Below are 24,823 nucleotides of genomic sequence, written 5' to 3'. Positions count from 1 at the left end.
TTTTATTTCGTTGCTGACGTCATTCGCCATAAAGTAGGAGATCAGGTGCTGGAACCGCAATGATCAGTTCTTGCCGTTAAAAGGCTCGATGAAACCTTGAATAACTCCAGTTATTATGGCTTAACCTAGTGAGCTTCGCGCTCAAAAACCCTGCTACTCATCGCCAGTCTTATGTCGAGACATCGAAGCCCCGCGCTTTGGAGACCATATGAGACGACGGCTGTCACAAACTGTTTATTAACTCTTAGAAGCGAACGCAGGACGAAGAGGGGGTGAGAAGAGGATCGTGATATCTGGCACGACGTGGCAAGAGCGCGTCGGTTGAACCTGCAAGTGAGGCACAACACTTAGGGCCCATGTGTCTTACTTTAGCGTACACGTCAAAGGCCCTGCACGCAATTCACTTGATAGTCATTGGCTGGCAACTTTTTTATCATGAGTCCATGGCAAACAGCTCAGCACGTGGCGGGGCTCCACCTGGTGGCCGATCCACACGATAGCCCTCCAGATCGCTGTGCACGCTCTGCAGCAGCTTGCTGCATGTTTAATGTTGTTAGAAGTGCAGCACGCTTCAGATACGATACTCAGGTACGATTTATTCAGTGAAATTTAGAAATGAGAGGCACATTTTAAGTACCTTCACAATATTTCTTTACAAGGCTTTTGAAGAAAACTGTCATGTCTGGCATGACGGCCTGGCCTAAGATCCGAGGAAATGGAAACTGAACTTTCCATCACTCAATTGTGGAGCTGCGTTAACCAACTTTCTGAAACTTAGCTACAACCCTCACAATAAAAACGAATAGAGGCTTTAATTATCAACTTTGAAGCATCAAAATTAAAAAGGAATATTGAAATATTCAAACTTGGATAAGGTGGTCTCGCAATGTTAAAGCAAAAAAAAAACGAAATGTCTACGCACTGTGCGAACTGAAAGAAAATGAGTTTAATATGGCCCTAACTGTCATAAAGCCAACGTGATATGCTCCTTATTTGACAGTCGACCAACCGGAAATTGTTTATTTTCATCAAACACAAAGATCCGGAACACCATTACAGGCAATGGTTGTCGGCCAACCTGTGTGTGTCTTCATATTTTTAAACGATTTTGAAATTGAGTGACCGAAGCTAACCTGCTATATTATTCACGTTATGAGAAAAAAAATAAATCTAACGAAGGTATCTGCAAAACTGTGTCGTTTCTCAGTAACTGTGCATTAGCGAGGGCGAAGTGCCCATGATGTATGCAGGAAATATCGCATAAAAGTATACATAGGTGAAATAGTCAAGGTGTTGGATTTCAAAAAGTTTCTTGAAAGCAATGGTCATATATTTTATTGCTGAGCATAAATTAGGGGTTAACAACTTTTTTGGCAGTGTTATGAGTGCGTCGCCATTGTACACTTTTTACCGGGGTTCATAATTGCGTTATCAGGACAGCTGAATGCCCTCGAAAAGTCTGTGCTGTGCATAAGCGGTGTGTTGCACAGATCGGGCCCCTTCTTTTCGCCGCACAGAAGGAAGCAACTGGCTGCGAACGGTACCTGTTCCTCAGTGAAAGACTGGATGCCACCGAGAGGCTTCTTAGAGCTATAGTCTTCGCGCTTCTTAGCGTAGAGTTTCTGAGTTATCGGCACCGCTGCGATGGCACCTTGCAGGTCTATGTCGAGTTGGCCTCCTTCGAGTCCCAAGCATTGGTGATTTCGCTCATATATCTGCACAGCAGCAGCGTCACCAGCCTCCTCAACAAGTTGGTAGAAAACAGTCGCCGCAAATCTTAGACCGATTCCTCCAGTCAAAACGCCTATGTGCGCGCCCTCACCGGCAATCGGGAACATAAGGTAGTGAAGCATCATTACAAAATTCGTGAACGTCATGTGGTCAGACTCCTCGTACTTAACTATGGCATTTTCTGTTGTTTTTCCTGAATAGTAGTGGGCAATGTTCACCCAGTTTTGCAGAGGATCTTCGGTTATGCTCGGGTAGTCTTTGTACGTTACAGGAAACTGAGACGGCGCGGACCTATCGAGGATGCCGAAAACAATGTCCAGCGTGTGCTTGCTTTTCGATGAAGAAGTATTGCTCACTACCAGGTTCTTCGAAGGGTCTATAGTTGAATTTATAAATGTAGCTCGGAGGCTTTCGGCGAGTTCTCTGGCGTGCTCCTTCGTTGTCTCTAGGTTATACAGGAACAGGTGGTTCACAACGTAACCAAAAATGGGGTAGAAAAGACTGAAGCAGGTTTCCGTAATTGCAGCGGCGGACATTTCTCCATGGCCTATGTGGAAGCTCGTTATCATGCGCATGCTTGTGAATGGTACGAGTGTCGTTACGGCCAGTGCTTCAACGATGTCGTTCATTACGTCTTCGTCGTGCGTCTTGTGAACCTCAAACAGCGCTTTGAAATAGTCGACGCCATGTATTGTCACGCCCGCGTACGACTCTACAGGCCTTTTGATGTACCGATTTAATATCGCTCGCCACCTGCACAAAAGAAATTAACACGTTAATTGTATATAAGCTTGATAAACCTGGATAAGGCACAGGAAAAAAAATTCGTGGTGCTACATGCACGTCATATATAGTGTTCAGTTATTAAAACAAGGCGATGGTGAAATTTAAAAAGACATGGCGGACACTTCTTGTATGTTTAAACTGCTGTACATTTATTTATCTAGAAAGGAAACGATATTGACAATAAATAAGTTTACGCAGGTATGCACAGTGGCCATAATGTCCGAATAACGCGGCTTACACTCCACCAGTAGAGCTACAGTGATGGTCCTTTCCCATTCACTTTGTGTATGTCATTTTGAAATCGGGAGTGTGTTACCCAGAACAAGTCGCCACCATGAAGGCGAATGTGTAAGACTCTTTTCTTGCGAGCTCGTTTCACCTAACACATGATGTTATACGAGCTATAACCTACCCATTAAACCCTGTATACTTTCTAACGAATGAAGTTAGTCTATCCGTGACCCATGTTACGAATTCATTGAAAAGGGTTAATGCAGGTGTCGATTGTTTTAGTACGCACAACTTATCGTTAAACCAGCAGACAATGAAACAAGGCAACTGAGAGCATGTTTCGTCTGTGGCATTCGCAACTTCCAGGAACCGTGGTGCCGCCGAGTGTTGGCGGCAGAAGCTCTGTTGAGATGACTGCAGTTTTGAACGTGCTTCAAACAGCAGACGCTGCTGCTTGTTTTCAAGCGTTTGTGGTCGTTTTTCAACGCCGCAAAGGCCCCAATATTACTGTAATCCTTTGAGTTTCTCAAGTTAAAGGAAAAGCAGAAAGAAAAAGAATAATCCGACTGCTTTTCCTATGAGCTTCCATGGTCTCAGCCTATGTACACCGGGAGAAAAATGAAGCATCTCGTTCAAATTAGTACCTAAAAAAGCCACCAGAAGTTAAGAGGGTTCAATTTAGCAGGCAAAAAACCAAGGCCCGTGGATGTGTGCAGTGCCCATTTTCTGCACGAGTGCAGCAACTTCCAGGCTTGCCGTCCTCCCGCTTAGTTCGTCTGCTTAATGCATTACAATTTCGGGCATAATTATCTTCCCTATACGCTACCTGGCAATTATTTACTTAGTATAGTATGTAAGCGCCTCCCTACTTGTTCAAAAACACAAACCGAAGGGCCACCAAAGTGCGAAGAACTGAAGTATTCGCCAAAAGTGTACTTTCCGGTATTGTCGCTTTCGGGGCGATCGTCTCTACGACCGCCATGCTGGATGTAGTATAGTCGTGCCACCAAAACCTTTTCGCAGGAGGGAAAAAAAAACACCGCCATGATAGGCTGCGCACTGGAGTACAAAGGCTAAGGGCCTTGTCAGTGCATTTTTGAGGAATACCGCCAGATTGCGCTGCCCAAACAGGAGTATTGCGCCGCCCATGGAGGCATTTTTGAAAACGTCTATAGGTCCTGAAAGTTGCAAATAGCAAAAAGGTTATCACCAGGGCCTCTACCAGCGGAACTTGATTTTAAATGCGGAGCATTTTAAAAAAGCTTGCGTCGGTGGTGCCGTGAGCCTGCGCACTCGGCTGCACAGGCTCGTGCCCGCTGTAGCTGCCCCCTCCCCTCTCTCACCTCGCAAGCCCGCCGCAGGCAGCGTCTCCTAGTAAAAAACAAATTGGCAGATCCCACGTACAGTGGGAATCGATGATGTGCGAAGTACGAATGAGGAAGATTGATACGTCACTTTGAAATCAGTGCAACATTACGAAGTGGAAGTATATATGATGCCATACATGATTTCCATGGCATGAATATAATATTTGCGCCAGTTGCATCACTTCGTCGTCCATTCGCGTCCCGTAATACCAAATTTGGTATATGTGAAGCTAGCGAACGCTGAGCGCAGCAACCTTAGGCTAGCAAAATGCGAGCTGTATTGACCCATTTCATGCATGTTTGTAAGCACAGGTAGACCGACATCGACAAATGGTTAAAATTATAGTGACGTCCGCACGTAAACTTCCGCCACAAGCACAAAGGGTTGCGATATGCGCCAACAAAACGACGTTGTGAGACACCATAAGCGTTGTGAAAGCCATAAGCGCTGAGGGCTGCAGTGTGCGCCAACAAACAAAACTGATTTGTGAGACGCGACTCACATCCAACCGCGATGCAGCTCATTGGCATACCATTTTTTAAATGCGAAGCATTTCTTAGTGAACTTCGTTGACTTTAAGCGCATCTATCTATCTATCTATCTATCTATCTATCTATCTATCTATCTATCTATCTATCTATCTATCTATCTATCTATCTATCTATCTATCTATCTATCTATCTATCTATCTATCTATCTATCTATCTATCTATCTATCTATCTATCTATCTATCTATCTATCTATCTATCTATCTAACCGCCTACTACTCTCAGCTCTCCTTGCCGTTTCGATAATGGTATCGATACCAAACTTAGTATGGCATAACATGACTGTATGATTAACAATTTAACAAGTCATATCCCGAAAATTATGACACGTAAGTCATGAATGTCATGATTTACATTTCATGGTCTTCCAGCTCTTGTGGTGGTTTCGTTCACATGGCATGTTGCAAAAGTGGTTTGGTATGGCATGATTGCATGGCGCGCACAAGCGACAGATCCTAACAAGAAAATCATGTCATGCGTGTCACCTAACAACATGACTACATTCCACGCTCATGATGCACTCACGGCCTTTTCGCTAGTGTCACGGATACCAAATTCGGTATTACAGTACGTGAATTGATGACGAAGGTATGTGACTGGGGCGAACAAGATAAACATGAGAGGCGTGTCATGTACCAACATGACTGCATGCTACGCTCAAGATGCGCTCACGGCCGTTTCGCTAGCTTCACATATGCCATATTTGGCATTAGGTGACGCCAATTGTTGACGAAGGTATGTGACATTACTTTTCGGCGTCCCTCTATCACTAAAAGAGGGAGACGCAGTGTTGCCTGGGTAACGCATCAGCGCGAAATGATGCATGTCACATTTCGCGCCGTTTGCCATCGGGCCACGCCGACGGACGCTGGTAGCTTCTGGCCTCACACTAAAGAGTGTTCGCGTTTTGCTAACGTAATGTCACTGCGCGCAGCGTGCGCGCGCGTCAGCGGTACAATGGAGTGTATTAGGCCCTTCATGATGCGCTCACGGCCGTTTTGCTAGCTACACATACACAAAACTTGGTGTTACGTGATATCAATCGTTGATGAAATACATGACTGGCGCAAATAGGATAATCCTAACACGTATGTCATGTAAGAACATGACGACATACCACGCTCATAGCGTGCTCGCGGCTGTTTCGCTAGCTCCATATATACTAAATTTGGTATCACGTGACGTGAATAGATGACGAAATCAAACGACACATCCGAACATGATAATAATGACATGGAAGTCGTGTACGGCGTCATTTACCTCCACCTCGTAATGTTGTGATGCTTTCAAAGTGACAAATCAACATTTCGCAGTCGTGCTTCGCATTTCATCGATTCCCGCTGTACGTGGGATCTGCCAATTTCGTTTTTGGTGGCTTTTTGCATGTTTTATTCTTGTCTACTTTTTCCTAAGTGCTGGGTGATCATCCACAATGAGCAGCTTATTTAGAATTAATCAAAGAATAAGAACTCAAGTGTTTCCTTGAATTTCATCTCCTAGAGCTTTGTGGAAAATAATACACAGTACCTCTGCAGTATTGCACGAGAGTATAGGGACTTCCTTCATCTAACCAATGCGTGAAACTATCAGCATAAAATAAATAAACAGCAGAGTAAACACTTTAAAGGGCCACTCACCAGGTTTGAAAATTTTGAGCTGACAAGCGCAATGAGTAGACGAGGCGTTCATAATCACTTCTGCCAAAATTTGCAACGCTAGGCGCCGCGAAAATGGGTCAAATTTCAAGATGAAAGCTGCTCCCTCTCCCCTCTATCGGCGCACGCGTAGAGAATGAGGGCATGACGTAGGCGTAGGAATGGCCCTACGTACACAGCAATGTGGTGACATTGGTCCTCTGCGTAAACGACTCTGCTCTGATATTGTCAACAGTATGTCACGTGACATGGCAAAAAGTATTTAACGCAACATGCGTAGTTTATGTATTTGTTGCTTTAAGAGATGAATAAAACTTGAAATAAATAATGAGACGCAATAAAATAATTGTGCACGTTTTTCTTAGATTTTTTCCCGTGAAATGCTACGAGATGCGGGGCTATGTGCCAGCACTTCGCATGCGTTCGGGTCCCCGCGGTCAGCGCATTGAGCAGAAGACCGCAGTGGAACGCTCCAACGCGTTCGCTCACTCATTGTACTTATCTACTCTACCGCGTCTAAGCCAGCGTTTCCAAACAATACCGCAGAAACAGGCAGAAGAACACAAAATAGCGCTGGCCAACAAAGCAACGCCGCTCGCGTGCACGAGGGCTGGACTTGTTCGCGCACGTCATGCGCACGTCACCTCTTGGTCGGATGCCGGATAGGGTGGGGAAGAGGTTTGGCTTGCGAAGGCTACGCGGAGAGCGGCAAGGGATTCGAGCTCGCCTCCTCTCACCCTCGTTTCGTGCCGCTTCAAAAAAACCTGTTTTCTCCGCTGGTAATGAACCGATTCGAAAAAGTTTTGTGGCAAAACGTTCCTTATCGGAAACCCAACAACTTCCACTGTTTAACTCAAATTCGGTATGGGGCCTGGTGAGTGGCCCTTTAAAATGTACTGGTCCACTTCACTAAAATTTTTTGCGGACGAAGTAAGTACACTCGTAAAATATACCGGAGATACCACACAAAACATTGGGATAGCCGGAGTGAAAAACACGCAAAAAAATGCTCCAGAGGTTCCATGTAATCATTCTGGCCAGTCGGAGCAAAATGGGAGTAAAAAGTACTCCGGCGGCGCCACACGATTGCTCCGGCCGGCCGGAGTGAAATATCTTTTTAAAGTACTCCGTGTGCGCCACACAATCACTCCGGCAAGCCAGAGCTAAAATTTCGCTCTCGATGTCCGGAGCAAGAATCGCTCTGAACAGTGGGGACGCTAGAGGACAAGCGTTTTACTCCGACATTGGAGTAATTTTTTTACACTGTAAATTGTTTTCTTCCTCCGTGGCAGAGAGCAACAAAGATGGTTCAATTCGAATATATTTCACTTTGAGGGACGATGTTGAGCTGCTAGCGGAAGTACAAACCAGCGATCTGTTTAGGCATCCGGAACAAACCGACGTAACCTATGGATCCAAAGTGATTCGCCTTGGCGTGTATGCTAGTAGCCCTTATGACAGCCCCTACTACCAGAGAACGCTAAAAACACCTAAAAACTGTTTTATTTCTAATAACATATGTCTAGTTGAGCCAAATGTATCTCGGTGTGGTCAATACGTTGAGCTAAAGGTGTCGTTGAGCACTTCGCACGTAGTGTACGCAACGTATCGTGCAGCGTACGCAGGCTCGTTACGTACGCCCAGCTAAAGGTGTCTATATTGTATGACGGAAAAGTTGTCTCGGACTAATAATCTCGCGTTAGGCAGGCGGCACGGGACTATGCGTGAATAGGATCAGGCTTGTGCGCGTCTGCCGCAAGCCAGCTTGTTGCGGCCCATGAGTATACCGTAAGCATGTGTCGCAATTCAGAATGTATGTACTTACGTTTACGACCTCAAACTGCACTCAAAAGCGTAGCTTGAGGTGTAATCGTGTTCATATAGACCAGCCAATTTCACAAATCAACCTCTGTAAGTATTTGCAGACATTCGACAGCGCTATAGAAGCACTGTAAAAGCACTTATTAACGTGTGATTCAACCTCACATATGAAGAAGGACCAAGAAGAAAAATTGGAATTTACCTGAAGTATGAACGTTTACGACTTTACAAGTAAAGAAAAAATGGGCAGATCCCACGAACAGTGGGAATCGATGATATGCGAAGCACGAATAAGAAAGGTTGATATGCCTCTTTAAAATCAGCACAGCGTTATGAGGTGAAGGTAAATAAGGCCGTAACATCACTTCAGTGTCATGAATACCATGTTTGGATGTTTCGTTTACCTTTGTCATCTATTCACGTCACGTGATACAAAATTCAGTATATGTGGAGCTAGGGAATCGGCTGCGAGCGCATCATGAGAGTAGCATGTAGTCATGTTGTTAAATGACACGCATCTCATGTTCATCATGTTTGCTCCAGTCACATGCCTTCGTCAACCATTCACCTGCCGTAATAACAAATTTGGTATATGTGACGCTAGCGAAACGGCCGCGAGCGCACCATGAGCGTGACATGTAGTCATGTTGTTGCTTTCCACGCATGTCATGATTTTCATGTTAGGGGGTGTCGCTTGTGGTCGCCATACAATTATGTCATATCATACCAGTTTTGCAACATGCCATGTGAGCGAAACCACCGCAAGAGCTGCAGGGCTATGAAATGTAAGTCGTGGCATTCATGACATACATGTAATGATTTTCATGTCATGACTCAACAAATAAGTTTTTCATGCAGTCATGTTAAGCCATATCAAGTTTGGTATCGATACCATTATCGGTACGGCCAGGCGAGCTAAAAGTCGTAGGCGGCTAGATAGATAGATAGATAGATAGATAGATAGATAGATAGATAGATAGATAGATAGATAGATAGATAGATAGATAGATAGATAGATAGATAGATAGATAGATAGATAGATAGATAGATAGATAGATAGATAGATAGATACGCTCAAAGTCGCCGAGGTTCGCTAAGAAACGCTTGCATTTACAACAACTGCGAGGACTTTCTCATTTCACTGCTCCTTTTCTCTTGACCTGGATTAGAGCGCTCAGAAGAGAAACCCCTGATTCCGCGTGCCTGTAAGTGAATGTAGTTTATTAGGGTCCAGTTGTATGTGCTCTTTGTGATTGGGGTGAATAATTTGAACCCAGGAAGGTTCTTTAGAGTCGTCCTTTAAAACCTAAATTAAACTGCGGATAATGTTTCTTTGTAGCCCACCATCGCCCACCTAATTATTATTCGAGTCGCAAAACCACCAAAGACAACTCGTATAAAAAAAAGTGATGTTCCCGCTCATCCTCACGAAGCTGCACAGTAGTCCAATAGTATTGATTTTTCAACGTGCGAGTTGTCACAATGTTTATACGTGCTGCATGTTTGTGTGCTAATATTCCAATTTGTTGATTAGAATAAACAGGAAGGTTTGCTCGACTAACGAATAGTAATTGCATAAGCAGCGCGTTTTATTGCTACACGAAGCGAAGGCAATCTTAAGGACAGCGAAATTGTTACCTTTCCTTCGACACGGACGGCGTGAACTCAAAAAATTTGGTGCTGTCGTTGAAGGTAACCGTTGTCAAGTCCGAGTTTGCCATCTTGTTGTCGAAGTCAAGAAATATGCTCATTCGGTCCAGAATTTCATCCAAGCGAGTATCGTTGGCCGCCCCGCTGAAATCTTCATACGTGGTACTCAGGAATTCACGAATATGATTCGCGTGTTCAAGACGCCGTAAATTTTTGGCCATTCTCATGTAATCCGAGCGCTGCTTCCATATGAGTAGCCTGCATAGCGAAACAAAAAATAAAATCAAGCACTCTGTGCTGGCAGTGGTATTTCGGTAGAGAATGAATGAATGAAAAACTTCATTTATTCCCTGTTAAAGAAAGGAGGCAATAGGAAAAAAGTGTGGTGGGGACGAACTATTTGACGTGATCCTCCTCCACCCTCTCAGCTCACTCCAGGACGACTTTCTGAATGTCGGGACTCGAGCTGCGCAAGGCGGCCTCTCACTGCTCCTCATAGGAAATTAGGCGTTCCAGAAAGGGGGAAGAGGGTGCTTAGGGCAGCACCACATGATATGGTTTGGGTCTGCTGTGGAAGAGGCACACAATTTACAAGAGAGAGAAGGGCAACAGGACGGATGAATGCAGTGCACAATGTAAGGGGAAAAAAATGTTGTAGTCGGCAGCTGTCACCACAGAATTTCGCACCTGCATGAAGATTTGCGCGTGAGTGGAAGGAAGGTTAAGCGCTCTAATCGATAGTGGGCACAAATGTCAATAAACGCTGCCATTGGGTAGTCATGACTCAGAATAACAAGCGATTGAAACATTGTAGAGCAGCCCACGGCCCGGAAATAACAACCAGTTATCGAAGCCAGTTAGGTATCGCTTACTGTTCTCTCTACAACCGATGCGATATGCCCAAATCACAAAGACATTGGCCAATATCTCTGTCATGTGCTTATTTCTTGTTTGACCATGGTGAGTTGCATAGTTAGTGTGACCACCACGGGATGTCATCGCATGCCCATGTGTGCACTGTCGATCATTTTGAAGAAAGGCCACACGTTCAAATAAAAAATAATTAAATAAAAGTGGTGTAGAACATGAAGTACGCTGATGAAGAGACCCTTCTTTTTGCCCCTGTGTCACATCTCTTGCTGCAAAGCTTTCTGTGGCTCGCTGGTACAAAATAAGAGATATAGTGCTTGAAACAACCGACAAGTCACTGTAGTTTTCATCGTACTCGGTGGATGATGAAAAAAGTTTTGCAAGAGTCCCTTCGCGAAGTGGTGAGTTCTTTTCATTTAGTTAGACAAATGTTACAGGGTCCAATGAAAATCGTGCTTTACTACAGGCTACTGACGCCAAGAGCGACTAGCGGGACTCAGGAGAACTCTTTTTTTTTTTCGTAATCAGTGTCTCTGTCTTTTTAGTTGCAGTGTCACTTCAAAGCATCGATCTTAGAAGGTATCGGTGTTCAAACCTTTCATAAACGCAGACTTCTAAGGCTTCCATTCAGTGACACCAAATTCCTGCAACTTACGGCTAGTGTCCTGTCATCTGGCACAATATTTGGCTTCATGTAGCTAATCAACGGATGGTACCTCTATCACCGATTGTAATATCTCAATAACCTGAATTTTACTCTCGGAAGCGTTTTCGGAAGGTGAGTGTCAGGTCTACAAACGTTTGTCTAGAAATTCTAAACGTGTATATCTATTGGACGCTAGTGAGTTGGAAGGCTTGCATTTACGTTGTAATTGTGAAATCACTCGCCTCAGAACTTTGTTTGCTTAGTGAAGAACTTCTCTGAGGAACAGCCTCTGGATCATGGAAGACAATTTATTTAGATCTCCGTAACGTTTCAAAAAAAACAATGTATGCTTGCAGTATTCGAATAAATTTTAAAAAATGGGGCTTTTTTTAAAAAGAAGAAGATGATCAGAATGACGAAAATCTAGTAACTGAAAAAAATGAAGGGGAAGGAGACACTCCGAACGACACAACATGACACACGGGCAATTGACAACTGTAGGGAGGAAGACAAGACACCTTCTTCAATACTTTCAGTGGGACGTGAAGGGAGAGGGACGATCGTTTCTAGGTTAGCCAAGACATAAAAAACAATAATGAGAGCACTCATCAAGATCTCGGCTTTAATTTCAGGTGACGAGTCAGTGACACAACAGTTGGACACCTTGATCTCGGAACAATCGAAATTGAAAGCAATGCTGATGGAACAGGCAGAAGAGATAGAAAAAATTGATAAAAAATAAATGAAACAATAAATTTGAATGTATACCCAATTACATGTATATGCATGTGTATGTGTATATATGTATATAGGTGTATATAGCTATGATTGATTGATATGTGGGGTTTAACGTCCCAAAGCCACCACATGATTATGAGAGACGCTGTAGTGGAGGGCTCCGGAAATTTCGACCACCTGGGTGTATATAGCTATGTATATGTGTTTGTATATGTATATGTAGGTGTATATTTGCCTGTATTTCCAACCTATTCTTCTAATTTCAATCTAAATTCAAAACTAAGAACCTGGGCAGTAGTGAGAAAACCATAAAAAGGGGTGAATTAGATAGGAACAACGACATCAGCCTGGAAGAAGACGGGAGGAAAGGCATCATGGAAACAACTTCAAACAAGATCCTCAAGATTCATAGGATGACTTAAAGAACAAGAAAACAGAAGGTTTAAGTCAAGAGGAAAAAAAATAACATTACAATGTTTATAGTACACTTTCGAACACAAAGAATTGTAAGTGAGGATGAAGATTAAATCCAAAATGTAAAGGGTTAACCTATATAAAAAAATAAACACCCTGATTTTGCTGGTCCGTTCCCTCGGCCGTCGTTTCAATGGTGGTAGTCCTTCTTTTCTTTTTTTTCTTTTTCTTTGCCATTTTTTTAAATATGACAACTTGTGATACTTTGGTGAAGCGTGCAGGGCTTAACACTTAATGTTGCTTTAGGTTATTTTTACATCACCCAGCACCACTTTCTGTCAAGCTTCTGGTCAGAAAAGTGTAAGGTTGTAAAAGACGGTGATGGCATATCATGCCTTAAGCCTTACCTCACAAAGTTGTACGAGGACAACATCAGTGCCAGAATTAACGCACAAGTTACGCGTCCACTAGGTGCAGGTCCTCTCGTGATAGTGGGCATTGTGGCGAAGTGCTTTAAGAAGTCTGTTTTGTCAAGTCTGGACATTTTTGCACGAAGCGATTGAGAAAAAAATGTGTCGTGTGTCTACCTAACATTAATTCCCCATGCCACAGGCTACAGAAAGTGAGCAGTAGATACAGCATTACTATTGTGTTTACGGCTGTTAGTAAGCAAGTTAAGATACGCGCCGGGGTGAAGGACAAAGGGTGATGGACAAGAAGAGGACTGGCATATGTTTCCAAAAGCTTGCGAACAAATATACGGACGGTTGTATGGGCGCGTTGCGAAAGATTTCATTTCGCCGTGGGCGCTTCCACGTAGGACAGCAGGGACCCACTGTGTTAACCATGATACTAATGAGCTGAAAAAGGCCATGCTAACCACACGCTCACAATCCATTCTATTTTTGCATTGCCGAGATTGTAAGTGCGCGCTGACGTTCGAATAAAGCAAAGGCTTGTAAACACAAAAAAAAACGAAAACAAAAAAATGCGCCTAATTGCCGAGACGTCGCATATCAGTAATAGTGACAGAGCACGCATGAGCCAATCATCGTATTACCCGATTAAATGAGAAATAAAAGGTGTGAACAGTTTTTTGTCATACAGACCACCACACGAGTCGTATAAATAGGTTCACCTGTGTCTTTGGTCTGCGCCGATAGCTTTTAACGTCTACTTTGTTTTGCAGTTATTACTTGGTGTTTCACGCACGTGTAGCCTACTTCTCCCTTTTCGGCGTGTTTGCTAGTGCTGTCTGGTCAACATGAACACCCATTAACTGACTGAGCTATCCGTCATTTTAAGATTGAAGGTTGTAATGACAGCGCAATCACTAGTAGAGAGTAACAATATTTCCGGCATCTTACCCGTCTTCAAGTGGGTAAATGAAGTGAAGCAGCACAGGCATGGCTAGGGTGCGTGACATGAAGAGTAACGCTCTGAGGAAATCGGGTTGCGGGTTCTTTTCCGGCCACGTGATGCTTCCTTTGGCCAACGCTTGCTTTACATTGGGTATGTTGCTTTGGTTAACTACCTTCATGCACGTGTGTAAGTAGAGCCGGGCCTTGCTTTCGATATCAGTGGTTGCTGCCGGGTCCTGTGAGTTGTGGGAATGATAGGTTAGGTCATTCCCGGCAGACATAGAAACTCGTGAAGCACGTGCGATAGCCTGAAAAAAGGTTAGGTCATCGAGAAATATTTCTGCTCAGTTTTACTTGATACACAAAATACTACCTGTAAAAGTCTAATAGCCCGCTCAAATCTTTAAAAAGCGAGCGTGAGAAGTGGCTTCCCTGTTCGTCAGTGGCGTATGATGATATCAAGCTGAAAGAGGGCAAAGTAAACGCGAGCCCACAAAGCCCACTAAGCTGGGCCTACCGTACCCTAGGATATTAGGATGTTAGCCCATATTAGAGCACTTCAGGAGGTCAAGCAGCGTCTGCCTCGCGGATGATGAGCCCAGCCAAGCATGCTAAGTGGGAATATGCTTACTGTCACCTTGTGTTCAACTTGCCAGCGTCATGGGGCGACTACGCACAATAATGTCCCCATTCATGCACGTTAACTTAAGATTTAGGCAGCCGTATCAGAAGATCGTCATAACACCGAAGGTACAAGTGCGTAGAATGGCTGGCTGCTTGAAAGCGCGACAAGTTAGGAAGGAATCTTGCACACATAACACATCGCTAGCACTGAAAGTGAAGCATGACAATTAACTCTTGCAGTAGTTACATCGATAAAAATACCACAAACACAATAACTTGCTGTTGATTCCTGCGTGCCAGTCCTTGTGCGTTTGAGTAATATAATTTACGACCAATTACTTCACCTACAACAACCTTCTTCCAAGTCGCAATGAATGAAGCTATAGTGGCCCCTATATAGTTTTCATGTAAACTTCTTCAGGCTTTAACTTCCTAATACCACGTCCTTATAATTTGTAGTAAAACTGCAGGCCTTCACGTTTTGTTTCTATGTTGTAGGCAAGATACGTCAGATATATACGGAAAGTTGTTTGCATTCAGAATAACAAGAGAAGCAGCTCTAATGAGACATATGTATTAAAAAACGAATGGGCAGATCACACGTATAGTGGGAATCGATGATATTTAAAGTATGAAGCAGGAAGGTTGATGTGTCACTTTAAAATCAGTACAACGTTACGAGGCGGAGGTAAATTTTGCCTTACATGACCTCCATGTCATGATTAATATGTTTGAACGTGGCATTAATCTTTATAATCTTTTCACGTCATTTCATACCGAATTTGGTATATGTGGAGCTAGCGAAACGGCCGTGCGCGCATCATCAGCGTGGTATGTTGTAGTGTTCTTACATGACACGTGTGTCAGGATTATCGAGTTGACACCATACGCCTTCGTCAACAATCGACATCACATAACATGAAAATTTGTATATGTGAAGTTATAGTAACACCGCGAGCGCGCTATGAGCGTAGCGCGTAGTCATGTTTTACATGACACGCATGTGATCATTATCATGTTTGGACGTGTCATTCACATTAGCCGTCCGTTCGCGTCTTGCAATACAAAATTTGGTATATGTGGAGCCAGCGAAACAGCCACGAGTGCATCATGTGCGTGGCTTGTAGTCATGTTGTTACATGACACGCATCTGGAAATTATCAGGTTTGCACCAGCCGCAAACCTTTGTCGTCCGCTCACGTCTCGTAATACCGAATTTGGTACATGTAAATCTAGCGAAATGGTGGCGAGCACATCATGAAAGGCCCGAAATACTCCGACACAACGTTGAAGCGCGCGCACGCTGGGCGCAGCGACACTACGCTTGCAAAACGCGAGCACCCGCCAGGCGCGACCAGTGCAACCAGTGTCCATCGGCGCGGCTCGGCGGCAACCGGCGTGAAATGTGTCATGCTGCATTTAGCACCGACAACGTTAAGACTGGTGCACACCGGCGACAAGCAGCGGTCGCGCGACCATTTGCGACTGGCCGCAAACAGTCACGAACGGTCACAAACAGTCGCAAAGCGACTGCCCTGGCTAGTCGCTTCGTGACCAATTTTTCAGTCGCGCGACTGTGGTCGCAAAGCTGCTGGAACCAATAAGCGATGCTCAATTTTTGTGTTTGCTTTTTAAGGAGCAAAGCTTCTTATAGCGGCACCCGTTCGTCCTCCGTAGTATGTAAAAAGTATAACATTTAGACCTCCAAGGTGGTGCCGGTGAAAGACTTCTTCTGTGCGTTGTTGAACAATAAAAAATAGTGCTCAATGTACATGCCAATGGCTGCTAATGGGGAATGAGAGACAGGAGCATTCGGCTTTTAGTTAACGCGCAGGCTGCGATCACTATTAGCAGCCATTGGCATGTACATTGAGCACTATCTGACAAGAAAGGGTTGCTACGTTATACTCGCTGGGTGTAACCTCCTTAGCTTTAGAAAGTTTTAGCGAGCGTTGAGCCGCAGTGCCATGAATACAATGAACTTGTATATACCATGAATGAACTCGAGATGGTTAAAAATGGGAAGTAGATACGAAGCGCAAGCCGTAAGAAAGTAAAAGCCGAATTCTCCGCCTCTCATTTCCCATTAGCAGCCATTGGCATGTACATTGAGCACTATCTGACTGAAAAAGTTTGCTACGTCATACTCGCTGGGCGTAACCTTCTTGGTTTTTGAAAGGTTTAGCGAGCGTTCGGCCGCAGTGCCATGAATACAGTGAACTAGTATATACCATGAACTCGAGGTGGGTAAAGGTTCCCAGTGGACCCGAAGCGCAAGCCATAAGAAATTGTGCGTGTGCCACCTCTCGTTTAGTGTTCGGAATGTCCGCTGGATTGCGGTGCTTCTATATGGGGAATATATGATGAAAAGATGCGAGATGGTGGTACTTGGAGTGCTGAATAGATGGACGAATGGACACATAGACAGATGCATGGATGGACGCATGAACGGACGCAGGGGTGGCTGCATGGACGAACGCAGGGATGGACGCATGAACAGACGCACGCACGGACGGGCTGATGGACGCATGAACGGTCACACTGACGGACGCATGGACGGACGGAAGCAAGAACGAATTTACAGACGAATACTTGGCCCCACTCTCCATCATTCACTCCGTGGATATGCTTCCATTTTTTTTTTTCATTGCGCTGGCGATAACGAATAATAAAAACGAGAAATGCGGCGCGCTCGGTTTGCTCCACTCACTCAGCTGGCGGCAATCAGCTGATCGGCGCCGGTCTCCAGAGTTCTCACTGATAACGAGATCCAGACGTGACTCTCCGCTACTGCAACTTCCGGTCGCTCGCGTGCAGCCTCTGCCGATGTTAACATCAGTCGCTTTTTGGCCGCCAGTCGGAAGTGGTCACGGGACCACTGCTAGTCGCCGGTGTGCACCAGCCTCTACCCAGACAGCACCGCGTCTGCCTCTCTTCGTGACGTATACGAGCCCCTCTTCGTGACGGAGGAACGCCGGGTGCGCTGAAACTCGCATGCGTCGAAGAAACGCAGCGGGATTCGCTGGCTGGATTTCACGCCGACTGGTTGTGCCCCCGCGATCTCCGACGACATTGCAGCTCTGGCTGACCGGCTCGCCCTTAGCCATTTCCTGACACCGTGAAGCTCTCGCAGAGGGGTGCTCCGTCCTCGGACTTTCGCGACCGTGTTCATCTTTCCCATCTCCTTTTAGATGCGGAGCATCTTATACTCGCGCCTTGTAGTGCGCCGTCCGCGCCGTCCGCACCGCTTCTCGAACATTCGACAGCTGACGCGCGCGCATGCGCCGTCGCCCACTCTTCCACCATCTGTGCATCCCTTCCTCCTCTACACACTGCGCGCGCTTCACTCCTCCACCATCTGTGCACCCTTCCTCCTCCACACACCGCGTTCGACATCTACAATTCTCCTGATTCTCCAGTGGACGCGCATGTGGCGTCGCGCTTCGAGAACATTCAACAGCTGACAGTGCATGCGCCGTCGTGCTGTATATATACTCAAGGTCGGCGCTCGCTCGCTCAGTTGCCGCTCGTCGGTTGGTTTGTACGGCGCGTCGACGTCCAAGGTGGCGGTGAAATGAATTCCAACGAATCCACGAACACAATGATCGACGTCCCTTCGACCAGCGCCGCCCTTTCACATACGTGTGTACGTGTTCACTCATTTAACACCCCCTCCTACAACCACGTTAACCAATTTAGCCATCGACCCAAGTAAGTCGCAATTTAACACCCCATTTCACAACCACGTTAACCAATTTAGCCATCGACCCAAGTAAGTCGCACTTTAACACCCCGTTAACCAATTATATGGTCCGTATCCTCCTCAGTGTTCCCCCGAGGGAAGCTGCGGGCAATTTTTTTACTTCTCTACGTGGTCTCTCTGTCCTTGTTCCTATCTCTCCCTATCCCTTTTTTCTTCCTATCCCTTTCTCTCTCTCCTCAGCCTCATCCCTAGTGAGCTACTGCGAGCCACTGTGAGCCACTGTGAGCCACTGTTGAGCGCGGCGCGTGCATGCGAGTATATGGCAGGCAGATCGGCGCCTGGCGTGGCATCGCTGGCTTGACTCGACGAAACGAATGCCGGCACGCACACGTGCCAGGTCGTGTAGAAGTATATTGGTGCCTTGAATGTGGCATGTAGTCATGCTGGTACATGACACGCATCTCATGATTATAATGTTTGCAGCAGTTATATACTTTTGTCATTCGTCGATGTCACGTAACACCAAATATGGTACTTGTGAAGCTGGCGAAACGACCGCGAGCGCACAATGAGCGTAAGATGTACTCATATTTTACATGACACGCATGTCATGATGATAATGTTTGAATGTGTCATTTAGCTTGGTCATCCATTGACGGCACGCAACACCAAATATAGTATATATGAAGGTAGAGAAACGACCGCGAGCGCACCGTGAACGTAGCATGTAGTCGTCTTGTACACGACACGCATGTCTTAATTGTCATGTTTGGACATGTCATTTACGTTCGTCGTTCGTTGGCGTCATGTAATACCAAATTTGGTATATCTGAAGCTAGCTTAACGACCGCTAGCACACCATGAGCGTGGCGTGTGGTGATGACTTACATGACATACATGTCATGATTTCCGCGCTAGGGTTTGTAACACTTTTTTTCCATGTAGTCATGTAATACTATATCGGTTGTGCTACATGTCATGCGAAAGAAACCACAGCAAGAGCAGCAAGACCATGAAATGTAAATTATAACATTCAGTACATGCATGTCATAATTTTCATGTTATGACTAGTCGCTTAAGCTTGTCGTACAGTCATGTTATGCCACACTAATTTCGGTATCGATACCATTATCTAAATGGCCAGGAGAGCTAAACTTTGTGGGCGGATAGATAGATAGATAAATAGATAGACAGATAGATAGATAGATAGATATAAACGCTAAAAGTCGCCGAAGTTTGCTCATTTAGAAAAGTGAAGACGTTTCTATAGCGGCAATAAAATATACCAAGAGAAAGCTCACTTTCGCTGTAGTCACTTGCCTCATAGGGCGCTTGTTGAAGCTATTTCAGCTTTTTGTTGGCGGAAACTAGGCAAGTGTCGCTTATACCTCATTCAGAGAGACTGATCGTTTCAAGTGTCACATCGCCGACGAATACCTTCCATAGCTCTAAATAAACACTTATGGTTTGTTACTTAACGTCCACAGTAATGAAGTTACTAACCGTTGGGTTTCGACAATTCCTGAACTTAACGCCAGAATAAAAAAATAAAATAAAAAAAGACATGCTTAATCCCTTCATCATAGGAATCGGTATCACAGGAGAGTAAAACGTCTGCTCACGGAAGTAGTTTATTGTTTACAGTAAAGAGATATAAGAGAGGCTACTACCCCATTGTACCTTAATTCTCGATAGCTGTAGCCCCGTTTAACGCAAAGGCACATATGTTCACGCTGAGTGATACATCTCCGTTCCGATGCCTGACGTCCACAATCGTAGATTAAAGAAACTCTTGTGGGTATAGGTGCTTGTTGTCGCTATAGGAGGTAATATCTACTGGCAGAGTCAGAGCATTCGGCGCTAAAGCCAGGAGAGCGTCACTGATAGGACGCCGAACTTGAGTTTAGGTCACCCACTCGCGGCATTTTGAGTCATTGAACCTGCCATACTGGAGAGAATCGCAATGCGCGTGGTGTCTTCCCTGTTGGCCAACCGTAGTTTGGGGAGTGAGCGCATGATGGTTAGTGGTGAGCACGTAGTTCCAGGCAGCGCCGTTTACAGCTACGCGAAGTAGAGGCATGTGTCCATGCGGGCGTTCAAAAGGTACATTTTAAAATGCGGTGTATTCGACGTGGAAGCGTAACATCGTGCTACTAATGTAGCACGATGTTGCGCTTCTACGTCGAAGGTGGTGCTGTCCACACTTCACTGCACATGCTCGAATTTCGAGATTCGTGCGGTATGCGAACATATAGCCGGCTAAGGAAGACAGGCACAAAACTGCCACTCTCCTCCCCCTCTCTTGCTTCGCAAGGCCGACACAAGCAGCGTCTGCTAGTAAAAAAAAAGTGACTGCTCACGCTGCACAACTGTTCACAGGTCACCTCGCATATGTTGGCCCTAAATCGCGAGCTTGGAATTCATTCAAGGGCGTTTTAACTTCAGTTTCTTGACGTTGAAGGCATCGCTTCTGCTTCATTCAATAATAAAGAAGAAGTAACAATTAGGCATTTCGAAGCCATACCCAACAACGCAACATTAACGTGATATCCCGCCACGCATATACTAGAGTTCCCATCATGGGCAGATGCGGGCGACATTTTTTTTTTTTTTTTTTTTTGCTATGGATGCACTATCTGACCAAAGCCGACGCCTGTAGACGCTGGGGGCTACGGTCGTCACCTGGAAGTGTGTTAAGGCATGGACCAAATTCCATTTCTCCTTATTAGACATGCTCCAGATGGGAAGGCAACGTATACACACTACGTGCTGAAGAAGTAAAGCGTGTATATCATGCTCGTGATGTATTATTTTGCTCAACGCCTCTTAGGTGTTCCTTCACTTTACTAAAAGCAGTGTAAGATGACAGTGCAAGATATCTATGAAACCATGGCATTGTGAGCAGTATGCCCGGTATCTGTTTTCTTGGACCAAGGTCGTGAATTCGACTCCCGTTCACGTAACGTTTTTTTATCTCCTTTCTCAGCCAGCCTATTTTTTGTGACACCATTTTCCTGCCAAAAAAAAAACGTGAGTGAATTGTTGGTGTACCTTGGCATAAAAGACTTTTGTGTTGAAAAAATATTCGTAAAGGCGTATACTCTAAGGGCACAGTTTGAAGTCGCTCGAGTGTTTCTGTTACGATCAAGGAACCGCACCTATTCGAAATTTTTTGCTGAAAATTTGATTTTCACACAGTGAGTTACATCAAATCTGTGTGTTCCGAAAATTGTTAACAATTTAAAGTACGTAAAACTCTACTATGGGACAGCATAAAGTCGTTACGTGGGCCTCACTGTTCCATATATCCTGCTGGGGGATAGGTAACTTAACGTGACTCATGTCGTGGGCGACAGTGAAAAGATAAAACCACAACACGTAACTAGATTCCAAGAGCCGTACATAAATATCCCTAAACCTAGTTTTACCCACATGACGAGATATAACTGTGGGAAATAGTGGCTAGGGTTAAACTGCTTACAATTCAATAATTTTTCGCAATTTAAACTGTTTCTTGGGGCTAAGTACAGTGCATGACACTCTACGGCACACCTCAGGCCACCTCTTACCTTTTCTTCGCTTAGCTTGGTCATGGCCAGCATAATAAAACCTCTCCAGGCCTCCTCCATAACCGTTCTGTCACCATGCGTATTTTCCCAAAGGCCGCAGACGTGTTCGTAAAAATCATTGCACGGGTCAACACCGTCGTTCACGGCGCTGTTAAGAAGTGACGCGTACTTCTTGCAGAAGTGCGTTGAGCAAGTAGACGACTTCAGGGCGTCAGCGTTTCGGTGAGACCGTTCGATACGCCATAAAAACGCTGCGCCGAGTATAACCACAGCTGCTGCGACGGAAGCACTGGCAATCAGAACTATTTTCCAACTGCAGATAGTTCCCACTTGTTCATCTCGTCGGGGCGATTTCTGGTCCTGTGAAAAAAAAAGTGCCAGGCAGGTCTCGTTACATCAAGCTTGTATCCACGCACATCGCTAATGACCAGTGCATTCAAAACGCAATGAAAGGGTGATCTCGTGCTCCTTCATGTACTCACACAAATGTTGAACACGCCTACTGTTATCCCTAATTTACGTTTTGATTGTTGATTTTTTACAAGCATCACCGCTCAACCCGCCGTGATGGCGGTTTTCATAATACTTCGTTCATTGCGAAGAGAAACTGCTATGTTTTCTCTTTGGTGAAATAACCCACTGCCTAAAATGCAACTATGGCGCATTATTCGTTCGTAGTCCAACTACTGCCTGTCGGTAACGAAACATCATGTCCTTGCAAAGGCAGATGAGAACGAGAAGCTCAGTGGAATAGAGTCTTTCCATTTATGCTTCTCCTTCACCCTTTTCATGAACCGGGTACTTCGCAAGACAGTCGTCAGTAGGATTAACACGAAGGCTCCGCAGCGTGCCTGGAACAGTTTGATTGACTGTAGCACCGCATAGCTTTGTGTTCTGTTGCCGAGATCTTACCCATGCATGCCGACGTACTATAGAAGCATACCGAGCTATTATCTCGGCCACAGCGCCCAGCGCTTCGCTGCTGGCATCAAAGTAGTCCAGGTCACGCGTCGGAGCGTTCATGTTAAGCTTGCAGACGACTGTACTTCATGGGTACTTTACAATGGACTCTGCGCTCTGAAACACAAGTTCACGACGCCACGTTTTCTTAGAGCATTTCGCTGGCGCTGGTCCGAATTCACTCCGTGACCTTTATCGGAGCGCATTCGTGCTAAAGTAGCATTTCGGTTGTGATGTTATGTATGTGTTCAGCACGAGCAATGCTGTTTTGCGGCGTTTTTAGCAGTCTCGCATGAGGAGGCAGAATTGAAAAGGTGGCGTGGAGGCTTTAAGTTGTCGTCCTTTAGAGGAATGTTGTGAACTTGGAAGTACTCTGGGCCACACGCACTGCCCAGCTGTTACGTAGGAAAGCTTGTCGTTACGGTTGTCAGAGCTTACATCGTACCGATAATTTTGGTGATTGATGCCATTGCACCCATGGGCATTTCTGCTGATAATTGTTAAGTAACTGTCGCACTCGCACCGTAACAGGTTTTTCCTTCGAATTGACGGAGTCATTCCTGACAGAATAATTTTGCAAGGTGCCAGTTCAAACTCTGGAGTTTCCCTACAGCCATGAAGTTTGCGATATCATCGTTTTATGTCTGTGAGATGTTCGACGCGAAAGCATGCTCGCTAGAGTTAATGATGTTTCGGAGCGTGAGTTCGAATAAAACGTGCGAACATTCAGATTTCGAAGTCTCAGTGGCTGCAATTACAGACATTTTTTGTTTACATTGACACTATGTGTCATGTGATGGCGCCACGACTGTGTCCGGTTCTGAAGCGTGTCCGATAAAGTGGCCGCCCTAAAAATCGATGGTCTCCTGTATGCATCTTTTTCAGCATTACTGCCTATGAGTCCAAATATGTGCCATCTGATTTTAGGACCTTTAGTAGCTGGCGAAACCCTCACTTTTTTTTCTATGATGCAATACATGTACAGCAACTATCGGCTATAACACTCAAGTTATTGCAGTACTTATTAAAGTTAGGTTAGACTAAAAATTGTTTCCGTCGTTACTATTGGGGCTGCTAGTATTTTCTGGCGGGATGCATGACTGACATTGTTTCCAAAAATATTTTCATAAAGAGTATAATAAATTTCTCAAGCAGCATATAGGCAGCACTTCAATCCTGAAACTGTCGACAATACTAATGGTGTAGTATTATCTTGTAGACACCACGCCCCAAACACGAACTGTTATTTAGTTTTCGAACGCTTCCCTTCACAATCTGTTGACTTTGTGAGGCACTGGAAGAAATGAGCTTCTTTGTGAAGCATAAAAACGTCCGTTTTTTCTCAAAGCACTATAATTTCAAGCAATAACATATGCATCAACCCGGGCCGGAATTTGTGTTGTTCGTAACGTAAAAGTTTGCATAACCTAGCAGATAGCCTTTCAATGACAAACAGAATTAGAACCGACTACCGTAATTTGTAAATGATTTGGTAAACGTCGGCGCTAACATATCGATTCACTCAAATTGTAGAGCCCGCAATGCAACATGATCGCATAGAAAATGCTGCCAGGAGCTCACCCCTCACCAATGTAAGCATACCGCATTCTTGGCAACTACGCGTCGCCTATGCGTTCAAATTAAGTACAATGCAACCCAATATGAACACAGCTTCTACAGATCAATGAGTTACTCACTTTGGGTGAAGGGCTGGCTCGCAGCGATGGCACTAGTGGTGACGAAGGCCCTTTTCCGGGTGACTCCCGTGAAGGTACTTTCGAATGCGAGCCTTTATTTCGCGTGTGCGCCTTCGGAGAGCTTTTTACATCCAACGGGCTTCTGCGTAATAGAATAACGTTTCGTTAAGAAACATGAGGACAACAGGACATTTGGTGATACAAAACTGTTTCAACTGTTTTGGAAACACAATGTACTCATTAGTCACACCCTACAATACAGTACTCAATTTAATACCAACCCTGCCATTCACGTGATCGCTTTTAATTCAAAGGAAACTAGGTGTTATTTAACTCCTTTATGCGAATCGGTATCGCTATATATAACTCTTTTTTGGAAAACTTTATTAGGGTAGACAGCTTCAGTACATTTCCTTGGGGTGTAAGTGGCCATGGTGCAAATGCAGCCCC

General features: G+C 45.0%; 1 protein-coding gene across 1 annotated transcript in view; it reads right to left on the bottom strand.

Moving 5' to 3' along the window:
• Positions 1-1,308: 1,308 nt before the first annotated feature.
• The window catches only part of LOC142792021 (endothelin-converting enzyme 2-like), a 31,639-nt gene continuing 8,124 nt past the window's right edge, over positions 1,309-24,823 (bottom strand). The window contains exons 2-6 of the mRNA XM_075885592.1: positions 24,374-24,515; positions 21,717-22,076; positions 13,827-14,056; positions 9,780-10,049; positions 1,309-2,484 (exon numbers count right to left, since the gene is read on the bottom strand). Of these exons, the coding sequence (XP_075741707.1) occupies positions 1,380-2,484; positions 9,780-10,049; positions 13,827-14,056; positions 21,717-22,076; positions 24,374-24,515 (2,107 nt within the window). The 3' untranslated portion in view covers positions 1,309-1,379. The remainder of the gene's footprint in view (positions 2,485-9,779; positions 10,050-13,826; positions 14,057-21,716; positions 22,077-24,373; positions 24,516-24,823) is intronic.

The sequence above is a fragment of the Rhipicephalus microplus genome, chromosome 2 (assembly GCF_043290135.1).
Source record: "Rhipicephalus microplus isolate Deutch F79 chromosome 2, USDA_Rmic, whole genome shotgun sequence".
NCBI lineage: Eukaryota > Metazoa > Arthropoda > Arachnida > Ixodida > Ixodidae > Rhipicephalus > Rhipicephalus microplus.
Note: the sequence above shows the minus strand (reverse complement) of the source record. Positions and strands in the feature narration are given on the sequence as shown.